Below are 22,134 nucleotides of genomic sequence, written 5' to 3'. Positions count from 1 at the left end.
AATCCTGGAAAGAGCCCCTTAAATTCATTATGTACTGAAGGTGCCAGGCTCAATTTACCCCCAGATTAGCGCTGGGCATCTGCGGTCATCTCCATCAGCAAGAGTACCCCTCCAAGCTGCAGGCTGGAAGGGAGGACCACCTGTACCAGGCACTTTTCTCCTCAAAGGTCAAGTTCACCCTCAGATGCTTTCCTGGGCCCTATCAATGTCAGATTTGGTTACATCAGTTTGCTGGGTGATGCGTATGTGGGTGATGGGTATTCATTACACTACCTTCTCTACTTTTGTACATTTTATAATAAATATTCCATAATTTTTTAGTGGAAAAAGAGCAGTCTTAACAAACAAACAAATTTTTGTTCTATCCAAAGTTGTTGAATATTCCATCCTCCAAGAATTCTCCAAGCTATATAGGGCCGGCTGTGATCTGCAGTTTGGCACTGTGGTATCCTCCCAGGAGTGGCTGCCTCCATTTATGAAATTTGGCCCTGAACTGTGACTAGGCTGAGGAATTGATTCACATCTTCATTTATCCTAAACCTTATAGGTTTAGGGAGTGATGGAAATCCTAATGATGGTATGAATTTGAGTTTCACAGGTAGTCTGGACCTTTTTGTAAAAATGATTGACGTAGATGAAAAAGGAAATAATTACCAAAAAAAAAAAAAAAAAAAAAAAAAAAAAAAAAAACAGAAAAAAGAAAGAAAGAAAGAGAAGAGGAAAGGATAATAAAATGAAGCCAGTGTTAAAATAGCCGTGTTTTAGAAAGTAGAAGTTTGAAGTCCTAAGATCATCCTCTTGTTCTAGAAAACAGCGTCTTAGCCCAAAATGCTGGTACGACTTTGCAGCCCCTTGTCTGGTCCCTCCTGCTCAGCTCACAACTCATAGAAAAAGGTCAGCTTTTGTCCAGTCTCTCTCTCTCGTGCTCCTGAGTCTTTCCTTCTCTGCCACGTGCCAGGCACTATTCATACAAACAGGAGAGAAGATGGGCACCACCCCTAAGCACAAAGTGTTGAAAGGAAGATTAGACACATAAAACTGTGATGCGGGTATTGACAAGAGCTGTGAGCTCAAGGACCAGAGGCAATCAGGAAAAGCTTTAAAGAAGAGATGATAATCATGCTGCGTTTTGAGAAATATGTAGGAGTTTACCAGAAACTGAGTAGGAGGAAAGGAATTTCAGGAAACAATTACAGCCTAGGCAAGGCCAGAAGTGTGAAAGACCATGGTGCTTTTGAAGAGGAGTAAGTTACCTGCATTTAGAATGTTCAGAATATAAAGGAATGGAAAAAGATTTTCTAGAAGACAGTGGGGAACCATCAAAGATTTTTCAGCATGCAAGCGACGTGACTAGAGCTGTGTTCATCTTGTTAAAACACACACACACACACTTCAGCTGGATTAAATTTAAAAGTTTAATTGAACAATGAACGATTCGTGAATCGGCAGCCTTCTGAGCGAGAGTAGGCTCAGAAACTCCAGTGCAGTCATGTGATGGAAGAAGACTTAAGGACAGAAAAAGGAAAGTGACTTATGGAAAACGGAAATGAGGTACAGAAACAGCTGGATTGGTCACAGCTCAGCGTTTGCCTTATTTGAAGTCGGTTCGAACAGTTGGCCACATTTGATTGGCCAGAACTCAGTGATTGGCACAAGAGTAGGCTACAGTCTGTTTACACCTCTACTTGTTATAGTTTATGATGTACAGAGAAACCTTTAGGCCAAACTTAAAATATGTAAGGAGGCAGCTTTCGGCTAAACTTGATTTAATCATCTCAACATACCTTCTCTTAGAAAATTTCATAATTCTTCCTAGTTAGAGCTCACCAAACTGCTCAGAGCCATGAGGTCCTGGTTTCTAGCCTAGGAGAAGCACCCAGGCTCCAGCAGATTGCCATAGGGCTGCTGTGATTGACATTTGTGAATACCAGAGAAGGCCAGCCAGCATGTCTTCCAGGCATAAGTCACCCTTATGCCCATTTCTGGAGCATGCTTGAAAAAATATTTTTCAAAAACTCACCCAAGAGATGGGAATTAACACAAGTCCTTTCCCAGTGGAACTATGATTATTTTCTTCTCCTTTTCTATTCTCTAAATTTCTACTAGGCACAGTGCAGGCCCCCATTTCCTTATCCACAATACCAAAGTCCAAAGAGCCCTGAAAAACAAAAGTTGGTTTGGTTTGGTTTTGATCCTCCAGAACTCACTTGGAAGCAAAGTGACCTGCACAGATGTGAGGCTATTTATAGTCTTTATGGATTCATTTGGTGTGAATATTCATATTTTGCTGCAGAAATACTAATGTGTTTGATGACAGGGTGCTGCCCCAGACCCCCCCGGGGGTGTTATGTAATTACGTAGCATACGCATCGCATTACCTCTCTAAAATTAAATTAGAAACAAAAGCTTGCATTCCAAAACCAGTCAGCTCCCAGGGCTTTTAGATAAGGAACCGTGGGCCTGTATTACTTTTGTAAAGAAGGTAACATTTCATCTTACTTTAAAAACCAGACATCCGCCTATGCAAGGGGGTGGGCCCCCAGCAGTACAGGACAGCCCTGCCCTGTTTCTCTGGTCACCTGGCTCTCGCATGCTCTGCTGTGGCTATTTTAAACCCTTCCAATCCTCCACACCCTCTGACCTTCCTTCCGGCATACTCATCCCTAGCAGATGATTTTGCCTCCTGCTTTACAGGGAAAACAGAAGCTGCCAAGAAACTCCCTCAGACGACAGAGACAGAAACCGACCATAAAACCTGCCTGCAGCTGCCCCATCCTGTCCTCCCTCCCTCCTCTCTCAAATGAGTAGCCCAAGGGTGGTCCTATAGAGGACAGCTTCCCCCCAACCCCGCCCCGCCCAACATCCTTACCCTCCAACTTTTCAAGACACTCCATTGAAAGCAAAAACAAAAACGAAATCAAAACATACAAAAACACAACCCTTCATGGATTGTGGATTTCGTAGCCGCCTTCTGATAGTGTTCTTCTCCTCTTGATCCGAGGCTTGCTTCTCCAAGGACCTGCTTATCCACATTGCCTCCATTTCCTCCCCGCTACCTCTCTCCTTTCTTCATGTCCCCTGGCTTCTCACCAGGGAGCAACTCTGAGGAAGCCCCTGCAGCCTCCTGTGCCGACTCCCTCAGGGTCTGTCACTGGCAGCGCTGACCCTTCCTCCTCTGTGCTCTGGGTTTTCTTCTTGCCTCTGCTACTTCTTCTCTGACTCCCTTTCAGGAGACTCTCCCTCTTCCCTGCATTCAGTGTTGGAGATAGGAGCAGGCTCTTGCTTCTTATCCCTCTGTAACTATATAGCCACAGCCTCAGCTCCTGCCGGCACACCTGCTACTCAGAAAATCTATCTCCAGCTTGCCTCTCTCTGACTCCAGGTTCATCTGTCCAGTGGACCACTTGGCATTTCATTTTAGATGTCTTAAAGACACATTCAGCTCAACCTTTCTACAACTAATGTCTTGATCCTCCCTGCCCAACACCATCAACCTGTTCCTCTCCCACTGTCCCCATCTCCACCTGCTCAAGTATGCAGGCCGGAGACATGGCCCTCATCTCAGCCTCTCCCTCTCCAGCATCTCCCATCTCCAGTCCATCCCGAAGGTCTCCTTGGTTTGTCCTGCGAAGATCTCTCCATTGGCACCACCCGGCCCCTTAGCAAAGCCACTGTCCCCTCCAGCCTGGACCCCAGAAGCTGCTTCCTCGAAGGTCTGCTGCATACACTTATTTCTTTTGGAAATGCACATGATTGTGTTGCCACTTCTTTAAATCCCCTGGTGGCTTCTTGGGTTACATGCTTTCTTAGGGTAAAGACAAGATCTGTACAGGCCTTTGATCTAACTTCTCTCCTCTCCCAGCCCCACCTGTGCCGCCCCCACCTCGCCCTCACTGCTTCAGCCACCCTGGCACCTTCCATTCTCTTTTACACACCATCCTCTGTCCCATCTCAGGACCTCTGTCTACGCTTCTTCCCGAATGCTCTACCCTCCCCTCATGGCCTCGCTTTCATCAGCTTTCAAATGTCAGCTTGAGGACCTCTTCCTCTGGGAAGCCTTGCCTGGCCTCCCAACTTGTCCAAATCCCCTTCTTATGGGCTCTCGGAGCACTGGGTGCCCAGCCTTCACAGCCCTTGTCACATTTGCAATTTAGCATTTGTTCGTGGGATCATTTGACCAATGTGTCTCTCTCCAACTAGAGTGTAAACTGGGAGACCCTGCTTGCCTCTGTTCCCCATGGTCTCTGCATTGCCTGGCACCAGGCCTGGCCCACAGCAGGTGCTCAGAGATGGCGGCAGGTGGGCCCTGTGTCCTGCATGTTATTTAGGGCTGTGATATTAAAGACGGCTAAAGTCCAGATGGACCCTGAAGTCCAACACCTCACTGTTCAGATGTGGACTTACCCACAGGTACTCAGAAGGGGGGTGCCAGGACCCACACAGGGCTTGTCACCACAGGGAAGTGAACTCTCTAACTGGCTCCTTACCTCCTTAGTCTGTCTGGACTGAGGTCACTTAGGTTCACCTCAGCAGCACAGGTTGCAGGGGAAAATGCTTTAAAGAGTATAAGTGATAGGCAAACTGAGTCAGGAGTTGGTGCTGGGGTCGGGGGTGGGGGCCTGGCCTAGAATATCTGTATTTTAGTAACCACTCTGCCCCAACTAACCAGCTCCATTACCTTGAGCAAGCAATTTCATCTTTGGGGTCTCAGTTTACCCTTTAAAAATGTGAATAGTAATCCTTGCTTCCTGCACCCCCGCAAAACACAAAACACCCTGTCCTGACTAGGCCAGCATCATTCTGTTAGGATTGAGGCCACTATGTACAGGCATTACTTGTTGCTATACATTTGATCCTCACATTCACTCAGAGCCTCTATTACTACTCCCTTTTTTCAGATGAGTAAACTGAGGCTCATAACACAGTCACTGCCACTTACTGAAGGCTTCATAGCCATTTAAACATGGGAGTCAGGATTTGGATCTGGATCTGTCTGAGACTCTAAAGCTCCATGCTGGGTCCAAGGCTTGGTCCCTGCCCCAAGGAACAAACAGTAAAAGGAAAATGGGTTGGAAATTGCTCCATGCCATCCAAATGCTGCTGTGGTTGAGGCTCCTGTCAGGTGTGAGGGCAGATGGAGGCTTCGGCGGGGGCCCTTTCTCCAGGAATTGTCTAGGCTCTGTGCTTGCGCTTGGGTGGTGGTAGGGAGAAGCAGGTGGTTTATTATTATTTTTCCTTCCATGAGGTAGAGGAGTTTGAGGTGGAGAAGGCATCATGGACATTCTGGTATCCTCAGTTTCCTTGTGCTGCTGTGCAAGCTGTTCAGTGCAGGACTCTAGGAGGCATCGGTCACACCATAGTCTAAGTGAATGGCACTCTCCAGAGCTGTGCACTACATGACCATATGTGATGGCCTTGATGATGTTCCTTAGTATGATGGCTGCATGGTAAGCCATGGTAGCAGTTAAATTACTGTGTAAGCACTCGGCATGTATGTTGTCTTACCAGGGCTTCACAGTCATCCTCTGAAGTTGATACTCTTGTGATCTGTGTATTGGGGAAACTGAGGCTCAGAGGAGTTAGGGAAATTGCCCAAGTGCACACAGCTTCTTACCACTATGGGCTGCTGCCTCTGAACCCTGTTGAGGCTGAGAAAGGGGGTGTGCATGTGAGAAAGGGGGTGTGCACATGAATAAAACCATCTTCTCTGTGTCTCTTTTCTTCCTCCTGCCTTGGTCCTCTGCCATAGCTGGACAAGATGCTGGACCCCCAGGTGTGGCGGGAGGCAGCCACCCAGGTCTTCTTTGCCTTGGGCCTGGGCTTTGGTGGTGTAATTGCCTTCTCCAGCTACAACAAGCAGGACAACAACTGCCACTTCGATGCCGCCCTGGTGTCCTTCATCAACTTCTTCACGTCAGTGTTGGCCACCCTCGTGGTGTTTGCTGTGCTGGGCTTCAAGGCCAACATCATGAATGAGAAGTGTGTGGTCGAGTAGGTGGCATCTCTCCTCCTGTCCCTCCTTCTCCCTGTCTACCTTACCTGGGAGTAGGGGCGGGTGTGTGCATGGGGAGAGAGGTCCCCTCCACTCAGGCTGAGGAATGGAGCTCAGAGGAGCATTCTGTCCCCACCAGCTCTGGGCCACAAGGACAAGCTCAGAAATGCCTCTGTCGGTGGCCCATGAGGGTCCCACCTGGGTGCCTGGGAGGAGCCTCCAGGATCTCACCCATTGCCCATCCCTTCCTTCTTACCTGGCTCCCTCGGTTTTGTGCTGCAGGAATGCTGAGAAAATCCTAGGGTACCTCAACTCCAATGTCCTGAGCCGGGACCTCATCCCACCCCACGTCAACTTCTCCCACCTGACCACGAAGGACTACATGGAGATGTACAATGTCATCATGACCGTGAAGGAAGACCAGTTCTCAGCCCTGGGCCTTGACCCCTGCCTTCTGGAGGACGAGCTGGACAAGGTGCGGGGATAGGCTGCCCTTCCCAGGACAGGCAGGAACCCAGAGAGCAGCTGTCGCTGGCTGGAGCTTGGGCTCAGGCCTCAGGATGCTGACAGGTAGTCATTAGTTTACTTAGTAAGCAAGGATCTGCTATGTGTCCAGAGGGAGTGAAAGGGAAGAAAGGTATTGGCCAAAGTCCCTGCCCAGAGGTAGGCTTGAGCCTAGACAAGGAGTAGGGCAGACACACACCTCTCAGAAGTCACAGTAAGTGTATGGGACGATGTTTCCATTTACTGAGTGGGCTTCTCGTGCACCATCACTGCCATAGGTAATGCACTCAGAACAGTGCCTTGACTTGGTATGCATCAAAGAAGTGTTGAAGTTAGTGTTTGTCCATTGCTATCTATCTCCTTTGATGCTCAAGGCAGTTCTATGAATTGAGTATTCATATTGTTCCCTACCTTACAGATGAGTAGCCTATGAGGTGGGGGGCTTGATCAAGGTCTCACAACTAGTAAATGAGAGAGGCAGGGTTCAAATCCAGTTAGTTGGGTCCAGAGCCCATGCTCAGAACCACCCCTTGATGCTTCTAGCCCTCCCCCACCTGTCCCCATTCCAATCTCACTGCCATGATGATACTTAGACTTTAGGGTGGTACTGGGGGGTGCTGACTCCTCCTTAATGCTCAGGCCCAAGTTAGGACACCTTGCTTCTATTTATACTTACATAGCTGGACACTTTCAAAATGACTGTTCTGTTAGAAGGGGAACAGGAAAGGGACATACCCACAGCGTCTTCGGAACCAGGCTGGAGCCAAGGCTCACATGGGGCAGAGCCAGCTCCCGTCAGCCTGGGTCAACCCCGTCCTTCATGGGACCGGGGAAGAGGGTACTTTCCCTGGGATCCAAGTTAAAAGTCAGCTCCATTGGACTGGCACCGTCCTAATGCTGAGGGAGCTGCATCCTGCACCCTGACCCCTTCCCTGGGGATCAAGAGCAAGAGAGCCCAATCTCGGGTCCCCTGCCCTGGTTTCTTCCCCAGGTGACTGGCAGCATAAAGGACCTCCCCTTTTCACGTTCTCTAAAACCCTGCCCAGTTCTCATGGGCATGGCCTGGTTCTCTGAATAAAACTAAATTTATAGCAGTGTTTTCATAAAATGCAACTCCGATAGCATTCAAATGACAAGAATTATACACTCACTTAGTGGGGAAGAAATGTTCCCTTATAATCACTGAATATTACAGGGCAATGTATAAGTGACAGGGGGCAGTGTGTGTCACCTGAGCCACAAGCATGGCCCAGTCATTAAAGCAGTGATTCTCTACCTTGGCTACCCATTAGAGTTCCTGGTTTTTTTTTGTTTTTGTTTTTGCTTTAAAAAAAAAAAAAAAAAACTCCAACACTCAGCTTCACCCCAGACCAGTCTAGTCATTGTCCCTGGGGTGAAACCCAGGTGTCGGTGTTTTTAAAGGCTCCAGTGTGCCTCCGTTGAGAGCCGAGGCTGAGACCACTGCATGAAGATCTGCAGTTCCGAAGTTCTGAGCTGGGAGCGGCCAGTGTGGCTGGAGCAATCAGGAAAGACATCTTAGAGGAGGAGGGTCCTGAGCTGGTGTATTTCTAAACATGAGCATCTTCATCTGAATCACCTAAGCTCCTGGTACAACCTGTAGATTCTAGGCCCCAGAGGTGAACTCCCAAGTTGGTGTTTTTGAGCTACCCCTAGGGGATTCCAGTGCCTGCTAAAGTTCGAGACCCACTGGCCAAAATCAACAGGATTTAGGTGGAGGTGGGAACCCCTGTGAAAGAGGGAATAGTTATTCCAAAAGTTCGAAGGGCAGAGGGAAGGCAGCAGTGGTCTCCCCAGGGAGGGGTGACCTCACAGGTCCTGCTTTCCACCCCGCCTTCAGTCCGTGCAGGGCACAGGCCTGGCCTTCATCGCCTTCACTGAGGCCATGACGCACTTCCCCGCCTCCCCGTTCTGGTCCGTCATGTTCTTCCTGATGCTCATCAACCTCGGCCTGGGCAGCATGATCGGGACCATGGCGGGCATCACCACGCCCATCATCGACACCTTCAAGGTGCCCAAGGAGATGTTCACAGGTAACTCCTCCCTGCCCCCATGCCCGGGCTCTGCAGGCTGCCCTTGTGGACAGCAATCCCGTTCTGGCTTCTGACTGGGTCCTTCATGACCCCACACCCAGAAGTCTCCACCCCGCACTGGGACACAGCTGGAGCCTGGCTATGCCACTCAGTGACGAGCACTCACAAGCCAGGAAGAGAAAGCTACTTGGAAATGTGGAGCAAACATGAGCTGGGAGGCCTGCACCTAGGCCCCTTTGTTGGTTCACTTACCCTTCTCCCCAAGGGTCTGCTGAGTCATCTCAGGCAGGGGTGCTGAGTCATCTTGGGCAGGGGCGCTGAGTCGTCTTGGGCAGGGGCGCTCACTGGCCTTGCGCCCTATTCCATCTTTTCACTCTGGTCCCGGGTTGTGTCCACAGTTCCCTTCGGGGTCTGCTGAGCTGATCTAGGGCCCATACAGGGATACCTCTCACCTGCATCCCGAGAGCAGGTATCTTTCTGTTCTCAAATGGTGAAACCGAGGTGGAGAAAAAGACTGGGAACAATCAGATGAATCATTTAAGTTAAATACAGCAATTAAGTAGAGCACCTGCCACGGGCCAGGCACTGTGCTGGGGCAGAGGCATGGAATGAAAGTTAGACACAATGCCTTCCTCAGTTGCTCCCCGACTAGTAGAGCGGGGCTCAGAACCTGAGCATCTGGATCCCTCGTGCAGGACTGGGCCTGCTGGCAGGAGGGCTGCAGGCACGCGTGGGGGAGGGATGTGATGGGAGGGGCCTGGGTGCCCCAAGACCCTCAGGGCCCCACCCACCCTGCACCTTTGCCCCCACACCGGCCTCCCGGCTCTCTGTAGTGGGCTGCTGTGTCTTTGCATTCTTCGTGGGGCTGTTGTTCGTCCAGCGCTCCGGAAACTACTTTGTCACCATGTTCGATGACTACTCGGCCACCCTGCCACTCACTCTCATCGTCATCCTTGAGAACATCGCTGTGGCCTGGATTTATGGAACCAAGAAGTAAGGGGGACATGGGGGAAAGGTGGGACAGGAGGAGGGGTCTGTCCTGTCATGACTCCCTGGAGAGGCAGATTATAGAGTCACAATGGCAGAGCTGAAAGTGCCCTTACAAGCCATTTAGGGAAATCGAGGCATAGTGCAAGGACATGGCTGCCTAAGGCCACTTGTCCAGGGAGAAACAGAGCCAGTCTGAGGACTGGGTGTCCTAGGTGCAGGTCCTGGCATCATCCTTAAATTACCATAGCACCTTTCCTGGGTACCAACTCTTCAGAATTCTGTTAAGTTTTTATGAAGGGCTTAGTGGGTCTACAGTAGGCCCTTGCCCTCGGAGAACGTGTAGACTTCAGCAGCCTGTTCACAGTTGTAAGGGCCTAGATAGGGGCATGAGATGAGGTGTGGTTTTGGCCCCAAGTTTGGGGTCATGCAGAGTAAGAGGATTCAGCCCTAAGAAAGGATTGGGTCTCACAGCCTAAGCCTAGGGCAGTCGTACACTTACTGTAAGCTCTTGGCCTCATCCCTCATGTTAGGGCAAATACGTGTTCCCAGGAGTTCTAGAACTATGTCTCTCTGACTCACTTAGCGTCGACCATGACCACATTGTCCTTGTCCTTGGCAAGACCCACCGCCACTAACCCATTCGGTCTGACCCTCCCTGATGCCTGGACCCGGTTTGGCAGTGGGGCTCTTTCACAGGGGCCGTCTGCTTCCTAGGAGAGCACAGGAGGGGACAGGGAGTGGGGGAAAGGACACTCCTCTGCTTCCACCTGCTGTGGGCCAGGGCTGTAAGACACTGCCACAAGGGACTCTGGCTGATTTTTGTGTCTCCTTCGGCAGTCTAGTGATGTCCCTGTACTCCTTCTGTTATTTTAAACACATAAGATAAAATGTGTAGGATTATATAAGAAACATAATATTGAAAAATAGCGAAATATTGTTTAAAATCTGTGATATAGTAATGTATGAGCACTTTATTTGTAATGCATTGTTACAAGATCTAGCTATAGATCTAATAACAATAGTAACTTTGAAGTAGTGACGAAAATCAACAATGACGCTATCTTCAATAACTGGGATGTAATATGAAAATATCTGTAATTTAATCTATTGGCGACAGTCACGGGTATTGTTAATACTACTGTAGTTGCTTGCATTCATAATATAATAGAAAGTAATGCAATATTTCAGTTCGGGTTACTGAGGTAAAGATGATTCTTTTGTATGCCATTCAAGCACAAACCTGCCCGCGGTGGGAATTCTGCTCACCCCTTGGTGAGAAACCTCTGAGTCAGGGCAGCTCTCTACCTTTGGACTCTAGAGAAGTGCACTTCTACCACTTTTCCAGCAGGGGGAGCCTTCAGCCAGGCCAGAGTGAAAGGGCTAGGCACTCCCTGAACACACAAAAAACTGTCTATACATAAAACAGATGTGCACCTGCCCAGGGTGGGTCTGGTGGGCCCTATCATATCTCCGGATGGGGTGTGATGTGACGGAATCAGAGGAGGTTATAGGAGGACAGTAGAGCCTTCCCAGGGGCCAGCCAGACCACACACAATGAGCACTGAATGTGAAGAATAGAAGAGCCCAGGAGGGAGGGACTGGGAAACGAAGACTTTCTGGAGGAGATGGTGAAGGGGGAAGAGGGAGGTGTGACTGAGGGATGCCAACTGCTGGACCCTCTGCTATGCCTGGCAGGTTCATGCAGGAGCTGACGGAGATGCTGGGCTTCCGCCCCTACCGCTTCTATTTCTACATGTGGAAGTTCGTGTCTCCACTATGCATGGCTATACTCACCACAGCCAGCGTCATCCAGCTGGGGGTCACGCCCCCGGGCTACAGCGCCTGGATCAAGGAGGAGGTGAGGGCTGGGGCCCCAAACCCCAGGGACATTTGCATCTTCTCAGGCCTTTAATGCAACCGCAGATAGGGATACACCTTTCTAGGGCAGGTGCTATGTGCCAGGCCCTGCCAGGTGCCTCACACCTAAACCGCAATCCTACAACAGCCCAAGGACAGAGGTGGCATCATCCCTGTAGCACAAATGGGGACACTGAGGCTTAGAAAGATTAATGCACTTATCCAGTCTTTCTAACCCATATTCTCTCTCCATGCCTGTGGAGTGGAATTAGTCCATTTTATAATAGTAGAAATCACCCTAGACCCTTTCACCAAGGTGACCAGGTAAACCCCTGTCAACCCCCATCCTTGGCTGTGCCTGGCCAGGATGGTGGGAGGGGAGAGGAGTGGAGGGCCATGGGTGAGGGCAGGAGAGCAGTCTTAGAGGGCTTGGGAGGGAGGGCTGTCACAGTGCCGGCAGCAGCCCTTAAGGCAGCCCACCCGCAGGCGGCCGAGCGCTACCTGTATTTCCCCAACTGGGCCATGGCGCTCCTGATCACCCTCATCGTCGTGGCGACGCTGCCCATCCCTGTGGTGTTCGTCCTGCGGCACTTCCACCTGCTCTCTGATGGCTCCAACACCCTCTCCGTGTCCTACAAGAAGGGCCGCATGATGAAGGACATCTCCAACCTGGAGGAGAACGATGAGACCCGCTTTATCCTCAGCAAGGTGCCCAGTGAGGCACCTTCCCCCATGCCCACTCACCGTTCCTATCTGGGGCCCGGCAGCACATCACCCCTGGAAACCGGTGGTAACCCCAATGGACGCTATGGGAGCGGCTACCTCCTGGCCAGCACCCCTGAGTCAGAGCTGTGACCACTGCCCCAGCCCTGCCCACCTCTCCCCCCACACTCAACCTGCCCACTCGTCCAGGCCTGGCCTCTTCCTCGAGGTGGCCACCAGGCCCAGGCCAGGCCCTTTGCCCAAGAAGAGAGGGTCTGCCCTGCCTCACTCCCCTCTTCAGTCCCAGAAGACTCTGCTCCCTAGCCCTGAGCAGAAGGCTGGGAGCAGCTCTGTTTCCCAATTCAGGACCCCACTCGTCTAGCCCTACAAGAGCCTCCGCCAGATTGCAGCCATGTAATTGGAACAACCCATCAGTCCGGCTTCCCAGTCCCTGGGAGATTCCAAGTGGCCACTGCAGGAGTCACTCACCTCCCTCTCTTCCTGTAACTTGCCACCTGCAGTTCTTAGGGCTCTGGGGTGCCCTGAGCCGCCAGATGGTGGTGGTGAGGGGCCTTGGGGCCGGGGAAGGAGAGTGGACTTCGGCTCACTCTGCCATGAGAACAGGACACCATCCTGCCCAGCCCAGACGGGGTTGCTCCTAGTCTAAGAGGCTACCTGCTTGAAGGCAGAAGGGCTCAGGGCTCAGACTTGGGAGGGCGTAGGCAGAAGCCCCAAATTCTGTTGTCGGAGGTGGGTGCTGCCCTCGGCTTGAGCATGAACCTTGGTAGCAGAAGGTGAGGAACATCCTCCGACCTGGTTCCTGGGTGGAATCTTCCCATGTCCTTGGCCCTGCCTGGGGTGGGTGGTGTGTGCTCCTGCATCTTGTCTGGAAGTGCAGTGACTGGGACCAGAATCTTCCCCACCTCAATTAGGGCCTAGCCGTCTCCCTGTCCCCAGCACCCCTCCCCAGCCCACAGTGGTGGCCTCTGCCTCTTTCCTGGAGAGAGAAGGAAACAGTGCAAGGAGAGGTTTCCAGAGCACACATTGTTGGTTCCCAGCACAAATTAGATGTTTTGGAGCACAATTGTGAAGCACACTTCCCGCCCTCCTCACCTGGGGTCCAATGTTCTGTCTAGTGGCAGCTTTTCCCCTGGAACAGGGGTCCCCAGAGCTCAGGGGCTTATCCCCAGGAAGCCTCACTTCTGGGGAAAGATAGATAATTTCACTGCCCCTTTGAGCCGCCACTCACTCTCCTTATTACACAAGCACAGCCACCCAGTGTGCACATCATATGCAGACACCTTGGAAACCTTTCCCAAGCCTTCCTGGCCCACAGCGGCCAGTGTCACAGGCAGTGCTGTGGACAGTAGAGGCTGCCAAGGGCAAGGGCTGGTCTTCAGAATGAAGGCCAGCCTGTGCAGAAGGCTGCAGCTGACAACAGCGACCCCACCCACCGTTACCTTCAGGGCCTCCTCTGGAAGAGAACCTATTCTCAGAGTGCAGCCAGGGAGGAACCTGACCCAAAAGTTAATGTCTGCAGAGGGATGGATGGATGGATGGATGGATGGATGGATGGATGGATGGATGGATTGGGGGGTGGGGTTGGATGGATGGTTGGATGGATGGATGGATGGATGGATGGATGGATGGATTGGGGGGTGGGGTTGGATGGATGGATGGATGGATGGGGTGGGGGAAGGAAGGAAAGGAGGGAGAAAGGAGGGAATACTGGCTCCATCTTTCAGAGAGCTCTGGTGGGCAGGGCAGAAACAGGCCACAGTGCACAACCCAGACACCCTCACGAAGGGTCCCAAGTCACTCTTGTGGCTCAGATTGCTCTTAGGACCTGGAGGGACAGACCAGAATCAGGGTGCCCTCCTTCACCCCCGAGTTCCTTACTGTCCCCCCAAGCCTGGGAGCAGTCTATCCCCCAACCCTGCCATCTCCGTTACACATCCCTCTTCCACACCTTCCCCTTTCTAGCTCCCTCTGCCCTACCTGTCTTTCCTGAGTGTTTGAGGAGAGAGAGAGACCCACCTCTCAAATAGATGAGCTTTTGGGGCACAACATCCCACCGTAGGCCCCCTCACCTGACAACACCTCCTACCTGGCCCCTTGCCAAATCCCAAGCAGAATTAGCAACAGGAAAAGCAAAGCCCCAGGAGAGACACTCTACTATATATACTCTTCTATATATTCTGTTTCTATTGTATATTCACTCTGTACATGTGGGTGTAAATGCTGTTAAATGACAAACCCAATATTATACTGTGGCTGGTGGACTATTTTCATCCTCAGTGCTGTACAGATCTATTTTCATTGTATATTTGATATATTTTTAATTTTGTAGCGTGTGGCTGGGCCAGGCCCCAGCGGGAGGGGCTGAGCTGGGGCTGTATGCTTGCTAGGTGTGGGCGCGCTAGTGCTCCCTGTAGCTTTTGCTGTGTCTTCGCTGTGTGTTAGACGTAGGGCCCAGAGCTCAGGGTGTGTGTGCGTGCGTGTGTGGTGTGCACATACGTGAGTGTGGGTGTGTGTAGCGTGCTGATCTGTGACTCCCAGTGTTCACCACCTTCCTGAAGACCACGCTCCCTCCCCCTGCCTCCTCCTCCTCCTCTCGGCTCTATCTATCAGGAGCCTCAGGGCTGGCGGGGTGCCTCGGGAGCCCCCTGCTATGGGGAAAGGCATGTGTTTCTTGCTGGTGACTCATTGCCTTCACACCACTGGGTTTGCCAGAAACAGGGAAGGAGGGCGTTAGGGGAAAAAAAAAAATCCTCAAATGTATTTACCAGTCAGCTTCTTGCTGTTCCCAGTAGAATCGCTAGCTCTTCTCCAGAGGAAAAGTACTAGGATTCTTAAGATGGCGAGACCCCAAGAGGGATCTCACAGCACTGCTGCATTTGCCCTTGATGCAGTCCTGATAGTGTTTGGAAAGGGCCGCCTGCCCCCTCCCCACTGTACTTCTGATGCCTTTGGAGTCAAAGGCAGGTGGGGTCACCTGATGAGCTAAGATCCAGCCCCAGAATCCTGGAGGAGCAGGAGAGGACCAGGTCCCCAAGTCCTTTCACAGGGTCCCCATCCCCACTGGCTTTGGTGCTGTCCAAACAGTGCCCACCAGAAGGCAGAGGGAACTCCAGGGCAGGGATGTGCCTGAAAGAGTCAACAGTCTCCTGATCCCTTACCTGTGCCTACCCTCCAGCCCCATCACCAGCTTCTTGCTCAGGGAGCCTTCTGCCCTCCTCACTGAGGCAGCATGAAGCCCGAGGCCCAGATGGGGGCTGAACAGGTAGGGCACATCGGTGAATGCCAGTGAGGTCGGCTTCTGCCCTCCAGCAATACATGTGCAGGGGCTACTGCTTTCCCAGTGCCAGGAGAACCCCTGCTCTGAGTCAGCCTGTGTGGATCATGGGACTGGGACCCAGGAGCCATGGTCCCAGGCACTGCACAGGTCTACAGTATTACCAGGCAGAAGGGCTGCTTTTCTGCCCTTCCTCACCCCAACTTCCCCATCCCACTCCCCCAGAGTACTCCCCTCTGTGAAAAGAGCTGGAAACTGAACCAGTTAGAATGAACCTGGCTCCCTGAGCACCCCTGTATCCTTCAAATAGGCCCTGAGATGTGAGGTCTGCTGCTTCACTGGGGCCTGATGACTTCGGCTGGGGGAGGAGGCCTAGGGCCCCTTCTCACAGAAAGCTCTGCTTTGTACAGACCCAAGCACACATACCAGGCTATCACTTTGGGTTCTGGCATAAGTTCAGAACAATTCAAGTCCCTGTGTCCCATGGCTGGTCAGAGCCCTGGGTCAAAACCACTCAGCCCAGGGGAGGGGATGAGGCATTGTCACCCTAGACCCCTCTTCCTCTCTCCCCCACCATGGTGTGCAATAAAGTGTCTGTTCTTACCAAACCCTTCTTGCCTTTCTCACCTGCTCTTGCAATGAGGGAGAGGGATGGGTGGCCAAGGATCCTGTGGGAAGCTTTGGGGGGAAAAGCTTGGACTGGGATGGGTGGACAGGACTGCTGAGGGGGTTGTGGGTGCTGGGTGGCTGAGGAGCAGCGCGGGAAGTGTGGGCAGGTTCATCTCTGTCTTTTCCTAGGAACTGTCATAGGTATTAATAACGCATACACTTCATCCTGGCTAACACGGTGAAACCCCGTCTCTACTAAAAAAAATACAAAAAACTAGCCAGGCAAGGTGGCGGGCGCCTGTAGTCCCAGCTACTCGGGAGGCTGAGGCGGGAGAATGGCGTCAACCCGGGAGGCGGAGCTTGCAGTGAGCTGAGATCCGGCCACTGCACTACAGCCTAGCAGAGCGAGACTCTGTCTCAAAAATAAAATAAAATAAAATAATTAATAATAATAATAATAATAATGCATACACTTGCAGAGGGCCCTACTGGGGTCCAGCGATTCCATGTATCTAATTTCCTGTCATCTTTGCAACCATTTCCTGAGGGAGATCCTTTGCTGTCTAGATTTTTCCAGGTGAAACTGCATCTGAAATAAGGATGGTATTTGGTGGTCTTTTTTTAAGGACCTTTTTTTTTTTTTTTTTTTTTTGAGACAGAGTCTCTCTCTGTCACCCAGGCTGGAGTGCAGTGGCCAGATCTCAGCTCACTGCAAGCTCCGCCTCCCGGGTTTACGCCATTCTCCTGCCTCAGTCTCCCAAGTAGCTGGGACTACAGGCGCCCGCCACCTCGCCCGGCTAGTTTTTTGTATTTTTTTTAGTAGAGACAGGGTTTCACCGTGTTAGCCCGGATGGTCTCGATCTCCTGACCTCGTGATCCGCCCGTCTCGGCCTCCCAAAGTGCTAGGATTACAGGCTTGAGCCACCACGCCCGGCCTTTTAAGGACCTTTAACCACCTTAAGGTAGTTAAAGTTTTCTCTGTAGGGAAAACTCCTGTCCCGCCTGACTGCCAGGAAAAGCTATACTTGTCAGCCTGGCAGGGGCAGGGTGTGTGGAGGCCCACCTCAGGGAAGGACAAGGGTGGGAAGGTGCCAGTGTTCAGAGGTCTGAAAGCGAGGACTAGGAGGCAGGGGACTCCTGGGTGCTGCGGGGTGGACTCCCCTGGAACAGGCATAAAGTTCTGCCCCTCTCTTCGATAGCTATCCCTTTTGCAAACTTCAGTAGAAGGTAAAGATGAACTAGGGGATCTGACATCACGCCGTTCTAACATTCCAGCCCCAAGTATTCACTTATTAAACACCCACTGAATACTCAGCACTGTGAAGAACAGAATGTGCTGGGGCCTGGGGAAGCTCTTCTTCCTGCCTCACCCTCTAGGAGCACCGACATTGAAAGAGGCAAGAAGTCTGACTCCTGGAGGAGGCCTCACCCCCACCGCACCCAGCTCCAGGCTGGAATGATGCTGCTTGCACTCACACATACAGCCAAGGACCCTGACGAAACCTGTCCTTTTCTTCTCTTGCCATAGAAAGTGTTGTTCCAGGAACAGCCACCAGATGGCAGGAAAAACCTTTCTTTCTTTCTTTCTTTTTTTTTTTTTAATTATTATTACACTTTAAGTTCTAGGGTACATGTGTATACTTGTGCCATGTTGGTGTGCTGCACCCATCAACTCGTCAGCACCCATCAACTCGTCATTTACATCAGGTATAACTCCCAATGCCATCCCTCCCTCCTCCCCCCTCCCCAAGATAGGCCCCGGTATGTAATGTTCCCCTTCCCGAGTCCAAGTGATCTCATTGTCCAGTTCCCACCTATGAGTGAGAACATGCGGTGTTTGGTTTTCTGTTCTTGCGATAGTTTGCTGAGAATGATGGTTTCCAGCTGCATCCACGTCCCTACAAAGGACACAAACTCATCCTTTTTTATGGCTGCATAGTATTCCATGGTGTATATGTGCCACATTTTTTTAATCCAGTCTGTCACTGATGGACACTTGGGTTGATTCCAAGTCTTTGCTATTGTGAATAGTGCCGCAATAAACATACGTGTGCATGTGTCTTTATAGCAGCATGATTTATAATCCTTTGGGTATATACCCAGTAATGGGATGGCTGGGTCATATGGTACTTCTAGTTCTAGATCCTTGAGGAATCGCCATACTGTTAGGAAAACCTTTCTCGCCAGATCGTAGCCTGCTTGCCTTCCTTTCCTCTCCATCATTTATTCCTTTGTGGGTCAGTTTATTTGTTGAGCAAACATTTATTACGTACCCACCCTGGACAGGCTCCATGCCAGCTATAGATGAATAAAGATAAAATCAGCCCCTGCTGTCCTGAGTTTGGCAGAGGGAGGGGCCCTGCCCTATGACTCCACATCTCCCCATGTATCTTTCAAACCGGGAAATGGCCTGGTGCTGGAAAAGTCACTCCTTGTAAAGTATCAGTCTTTTGGTTGAAGATAATGTTTTTGGTTGAGATGTGAGCCCTTCTGCCAGGAGGGGCACACAGACCCGCCAAGATGCAGCATAACAAGGGATTTGGTTTGAAGGAGCTCTAGAGTCATACTTCTCAAGTTCAAGTTCAAATGCCACCCAGCTTCCTGCTTCCTGGGAGGCCTTGAGCAAGTCACATAATCCCTCTGAGCTTAAATGTCCTAGTCTGTAAAATAGAGATAATAGATTCAGTGAGACAACACATGTTGGTCCAGTTATCTATTGCTGTATTCCAAGTTACCCCAAATCTGAGTGGCTAAAAAAACCATTCTATCACGCAGTTTTGTGAGTAAGGAATTCAGGCAGGACTTGTCTGAGCAACTCTTTTGGTGGCAACCGAGGTCACTCAGTGATATTCAACTAGCAGCGAACTAGTCTGGAGGGTCCAAGGCAGCTGCCTTCACATTCACTCAAATGCCTGGCACTCCAGTGAATGGCTGGAAGACTGGGTTCAGCTGGGCCTGCCGGCCAGAGTGAGCAGCTACCACTGCCTCTCCAGCATGGCTACTCGGTCAGACTTCTGACTGAGGGGCTCAGGGTGCCCAGAGAGACCATCTCAAGAGACAGGAGGTGGAAGCTGCCAGGTTCTTAAGGCCTGGGCCTGGAAAATGGCGCAGTACCTCCACCATCTTCTGTGGGTCACAACATCTGCTCAAATAAAGGGGAGGGCACACAGAAGCCCCCACTTGTTGATGGGGAGTGGGGAAAATCTGGCTGTCCATGTTATGGGCCAATTCTAGAGTGTTAGGGATCTTTGTCATCAGTCACCAGCACCTGGGCGGAACTTCCTCCTGAGAGGCTATCAGCTTAGAGACACAGAACTGGACACACAACAGGTCATTTCTGGTGGGGAGGTGAGTGGCTAAGTTTGGGCCCTAGGTTGAGGGAGCAGTCAGGGAGGAGGATGAGAAGGGCATGCGAGAGGACACGTGAGGCCGCTGCTTCTGCCTCAGGTTTGCCCCAGGGCAGGTGGCATGAGTGGTTTGAATCATGGGTCTGTCACCAACCATACCACCTTGGGGAAGCCACTTAAACCCTGGAACCTCCATTTTCTGATCTGTAAAAGGAGGACGACAATAAAATATCTTCCTTAGAGATGGTATGAGGGAAAAATGAACTTCATCAGTAACATCTACTGGAATACAGTATCGAGTTCTTTCTATATGGGGATACAACAGATGCTCATTAAATATTTCCTCCTTCTTGCCATCCTGGGCAAGGCCATGGGGCCTGCTTCATTCTGGGGCCCCATCACCCATGCAATGAGCCATCTCCTAAAGCTATTCACAAAGGACAGTTTCAGCCTAAAATCCAGAGAAGCCAAGGAAGGAGGGGAGGAAAGGAACTCTCTCCAGGAAAGGGAGTACCAGAGTGTGGGGGTCTCACTGATCCTGTACATTATTGTGTTCACCCCAGTAGTCACCACCAGACAGCTCCAGTCATAGGGATTTGGGCCAAGGCTAAAGTATTCCACAGACCACAAGGCTATGGTGGGGTTTTGTTTTTGTTTTCTTTGTTGTTGTTGTTTTAACAAACAAAAGGCCCCAAATTCTTTTTAATACTTCTCCCATCAAAAGTGGAGTCTATCCTCCTCCTCTTGAATCTGGGTGAGCAAATGCCTCCTCTGACCAACATGGTATAGCAGAAATGATGCTATATGACTTCCAAGGCTAGATTCGGAAAGGCCGTTCCACTTCCACCTGGTGTTCTAGGGATACTGGTTCTAGAGGCAGCCAGCTGCCATGTAAGACGGCCAACCGCCCTGAGACTGCCATGGTAGGGAAGCGATATGTTTGCAGATGCTTAAGTTGACAGCTTCAGCTGAGCTTCAAGCCAACAGCCAGTGTCAACTGCCAGCCACATGAACACATCATACTGAACGTTTAGCCCAGCTGAGCTTCAGATGTTTGCAGCCCGCTGACATCTGATTGTAGCTGCATGAGACCCTAATCAAGAACTGTTCAATTGAGTCCTTCTTAATTTCCTGACCCATAAAATAATGAGCAAAATAAAATGACTGTTGGGTTTATACCACTACATACTGGGGGTAATTTGTTTCATAACAATAGTAACCAGAACATGAACCTTACGGATTATCTGGCCAAACCTCCTTGTATAATAATGGGGAAAACTGAGGCCCAAAGAGGAAAAGACCAGATTTCCCACAACCAAGCAAGGGGAAGACTGGGGGCCAATGTCTGGGTTTCTTGACTCCCAATCTAGTGCATTCTCTGCCACACGGCAAGAAACCGACAGGGAGGACTCCTCCCCCGCCACCCCCCCCGCCTCATTAATTCCATGCATCAAGCAAGCATGAATCAGGTATTCTGAGTGCCTGGGATTGTGGTGAGCACTGGGAATATACAAAGGACTAGGCAAGAGTCTCTGGCTCGCAGAGGCAGTCACAATCTGACTTGGGTGTCTCCCCTCCTGGCACACTCACTGGTGCCAGGCACACTGCTGCATTCTTTACTTAGGAAGAACCCTGTGAGATGGGAGACTTTGCCTGTCATTCAACCACAAACCCTTACAAAGATTGATCCATGCCAGGCACAGTGCTGGCTGTGGAGCATAAAGACTCAGTGGGGATCTGCTCTCTGTCCCTGGGTCTGAGCTGCCTGGGTTCTGGGTCCCTCCATTCTGCCCAGGGCTGACCCAAGCAGAGAAGAATCCCTGGACTTCAGGGGCACCCAAGAGGAACCTGAGTTTGGCCTGCCTCGCCAGACAGCTGCTTCCCCTTTCCCCAGGACATTGCTGGAGGGAACCGCCCCATCAGGACTAATTAACTACTCTAATGGAATGAACCAGTTTTTCCTGGAACTTAGCCCAGGTGGGAGGAATCTGTACTTTTCTAGATGGAGAAATGCTAAGTATCGAGGGGTCTTGCCTGCCGGACCCTGGGCTAGCGTGTGTGTGGCGGGCGGCCGGCGGGGGCAGGGGGGTACTCTCTGGATGCAGGCTGAGTTCCCAGCCTAGGAGCCTTAAACAAGGAGGCCTCTAGGGTCCACTCAGCTGGTGGCCCCCACGTCGTTCTCTGTCCTTGGCCCAACCCCAGCCCTAGCTCAGTCTCTCAGAGTTCGCTGCTGCTGCTTAGGCCTGACATCCCTAAGTGGGAGGAATGTGTCCATGAGCTAACACTCAGGTCCCCTCCAACCCTATGACTCCATGTCCATAGTGTATGAGGCCCTGAGCCCTGCCCAGGCCTGAGCTTCTGGTCTCTTCTCTTTAAGAGCAGGGCCCTCAAAGGTTGCCTTTGAGCCCCAGATACAACTTCACTGGGATTATATTATCCCAGCAACCCAACCCTGCTTTTAGTCCTGAGGCAGAGCCGTTCTACTGATCTTCACAAGACCTGAATCACTGGGGCTAGATTCTCCCCAGAGCCCCCTCCCACCTACAACCCCCCCCCCTCCCCCCGGCCCCAGGAAGGCTCTCACTTTTGATTTGGAGCCTGCAAGTCTCTGCAGGCTGCTTGGGGTGGGGGGAGGCAGGATGACATGAGCTGAGACGAAGACAGGAGGCTGCCAGCCTGCTCTTGCCTTCCCTTCTCTTGATCCCCCCTGAACGGTGAGGCCCTATCACCCTCCAATGACTCTGATAAAGCAATTCAATTTTCCAGGCTGGGAGAGAGCAAGGCGTG

The 22,134-nt window shown here is 51.3% G+C and overlaps 1 protein-coding gene and 1 pseudogene across 4 annotated transcripts in view; both read left to right on the top strand.

Annotated features, from left to right (window-relative positions):
• Positions 1–15,999, top strand: part of SLC6A17 (solute carrier family 6 member 17) — a 51,660-nt gene extending 35,661 nt beyond the window's left edge. For all 4 annotated transcript variants that reach the window (XM_037998182.2, XM_007977645.3, XM_007977647.3 and 1 more), the window contains exons 7-12: positions 5,750–5,991; positions 6,275–6,467; positions 8,355–8,547; positions 9,381–9,540; positions 11,233–11,395; positions 11,881–15,999. In XM_037998182.2, coding sequence (XP_037854110.1) covers positions 5,750–5,991; positions 6,275–6,467; positions 8,355–8,547; positions 9,381–9,540; positions 11,233–11,395; positions 11,881–12,249 — 1,320 coding nt within the window. In that variant the 3' untranslated portion in view covers positions 12,250–15,999. The remainder of the gene's footprint in view (positions 1–5,749; positions 5,992–6,274; positions 6,468–8,354; positions 8,548–9,380; positions 9,541–11,232; positions 11,396–11,880) is intronic.
• LOC119624323 (uncharacterized) lies at positions 13,165–15,999 on the top strand (annotated as a pseudogene).
• Positions 16,000–22,134: the final 6,135 nt, after the last annotated feature.

The sequence above is a fragment of the Chlorocebus sabaeus genome, chromosome 20 (assembly GCF_047675955.1).
Source record: "Chlorocebus sabaeus isolate Y175 chromosome 20, mChlSab1.0.hap1, whole genome shotgun sequence".
In the NCBI taxonomy this organism is placed as follows: Eukaryota; Metazoa; Chordata; class Mammalia; order Primates; family Cercopithecidae; genus Chlorocebus; species Chlorocebus sabaeus.
Note: the sequence above shows the minus strand (reverse complement) of the source record. Positions and strands in the feature narration are given on the sequence as shown.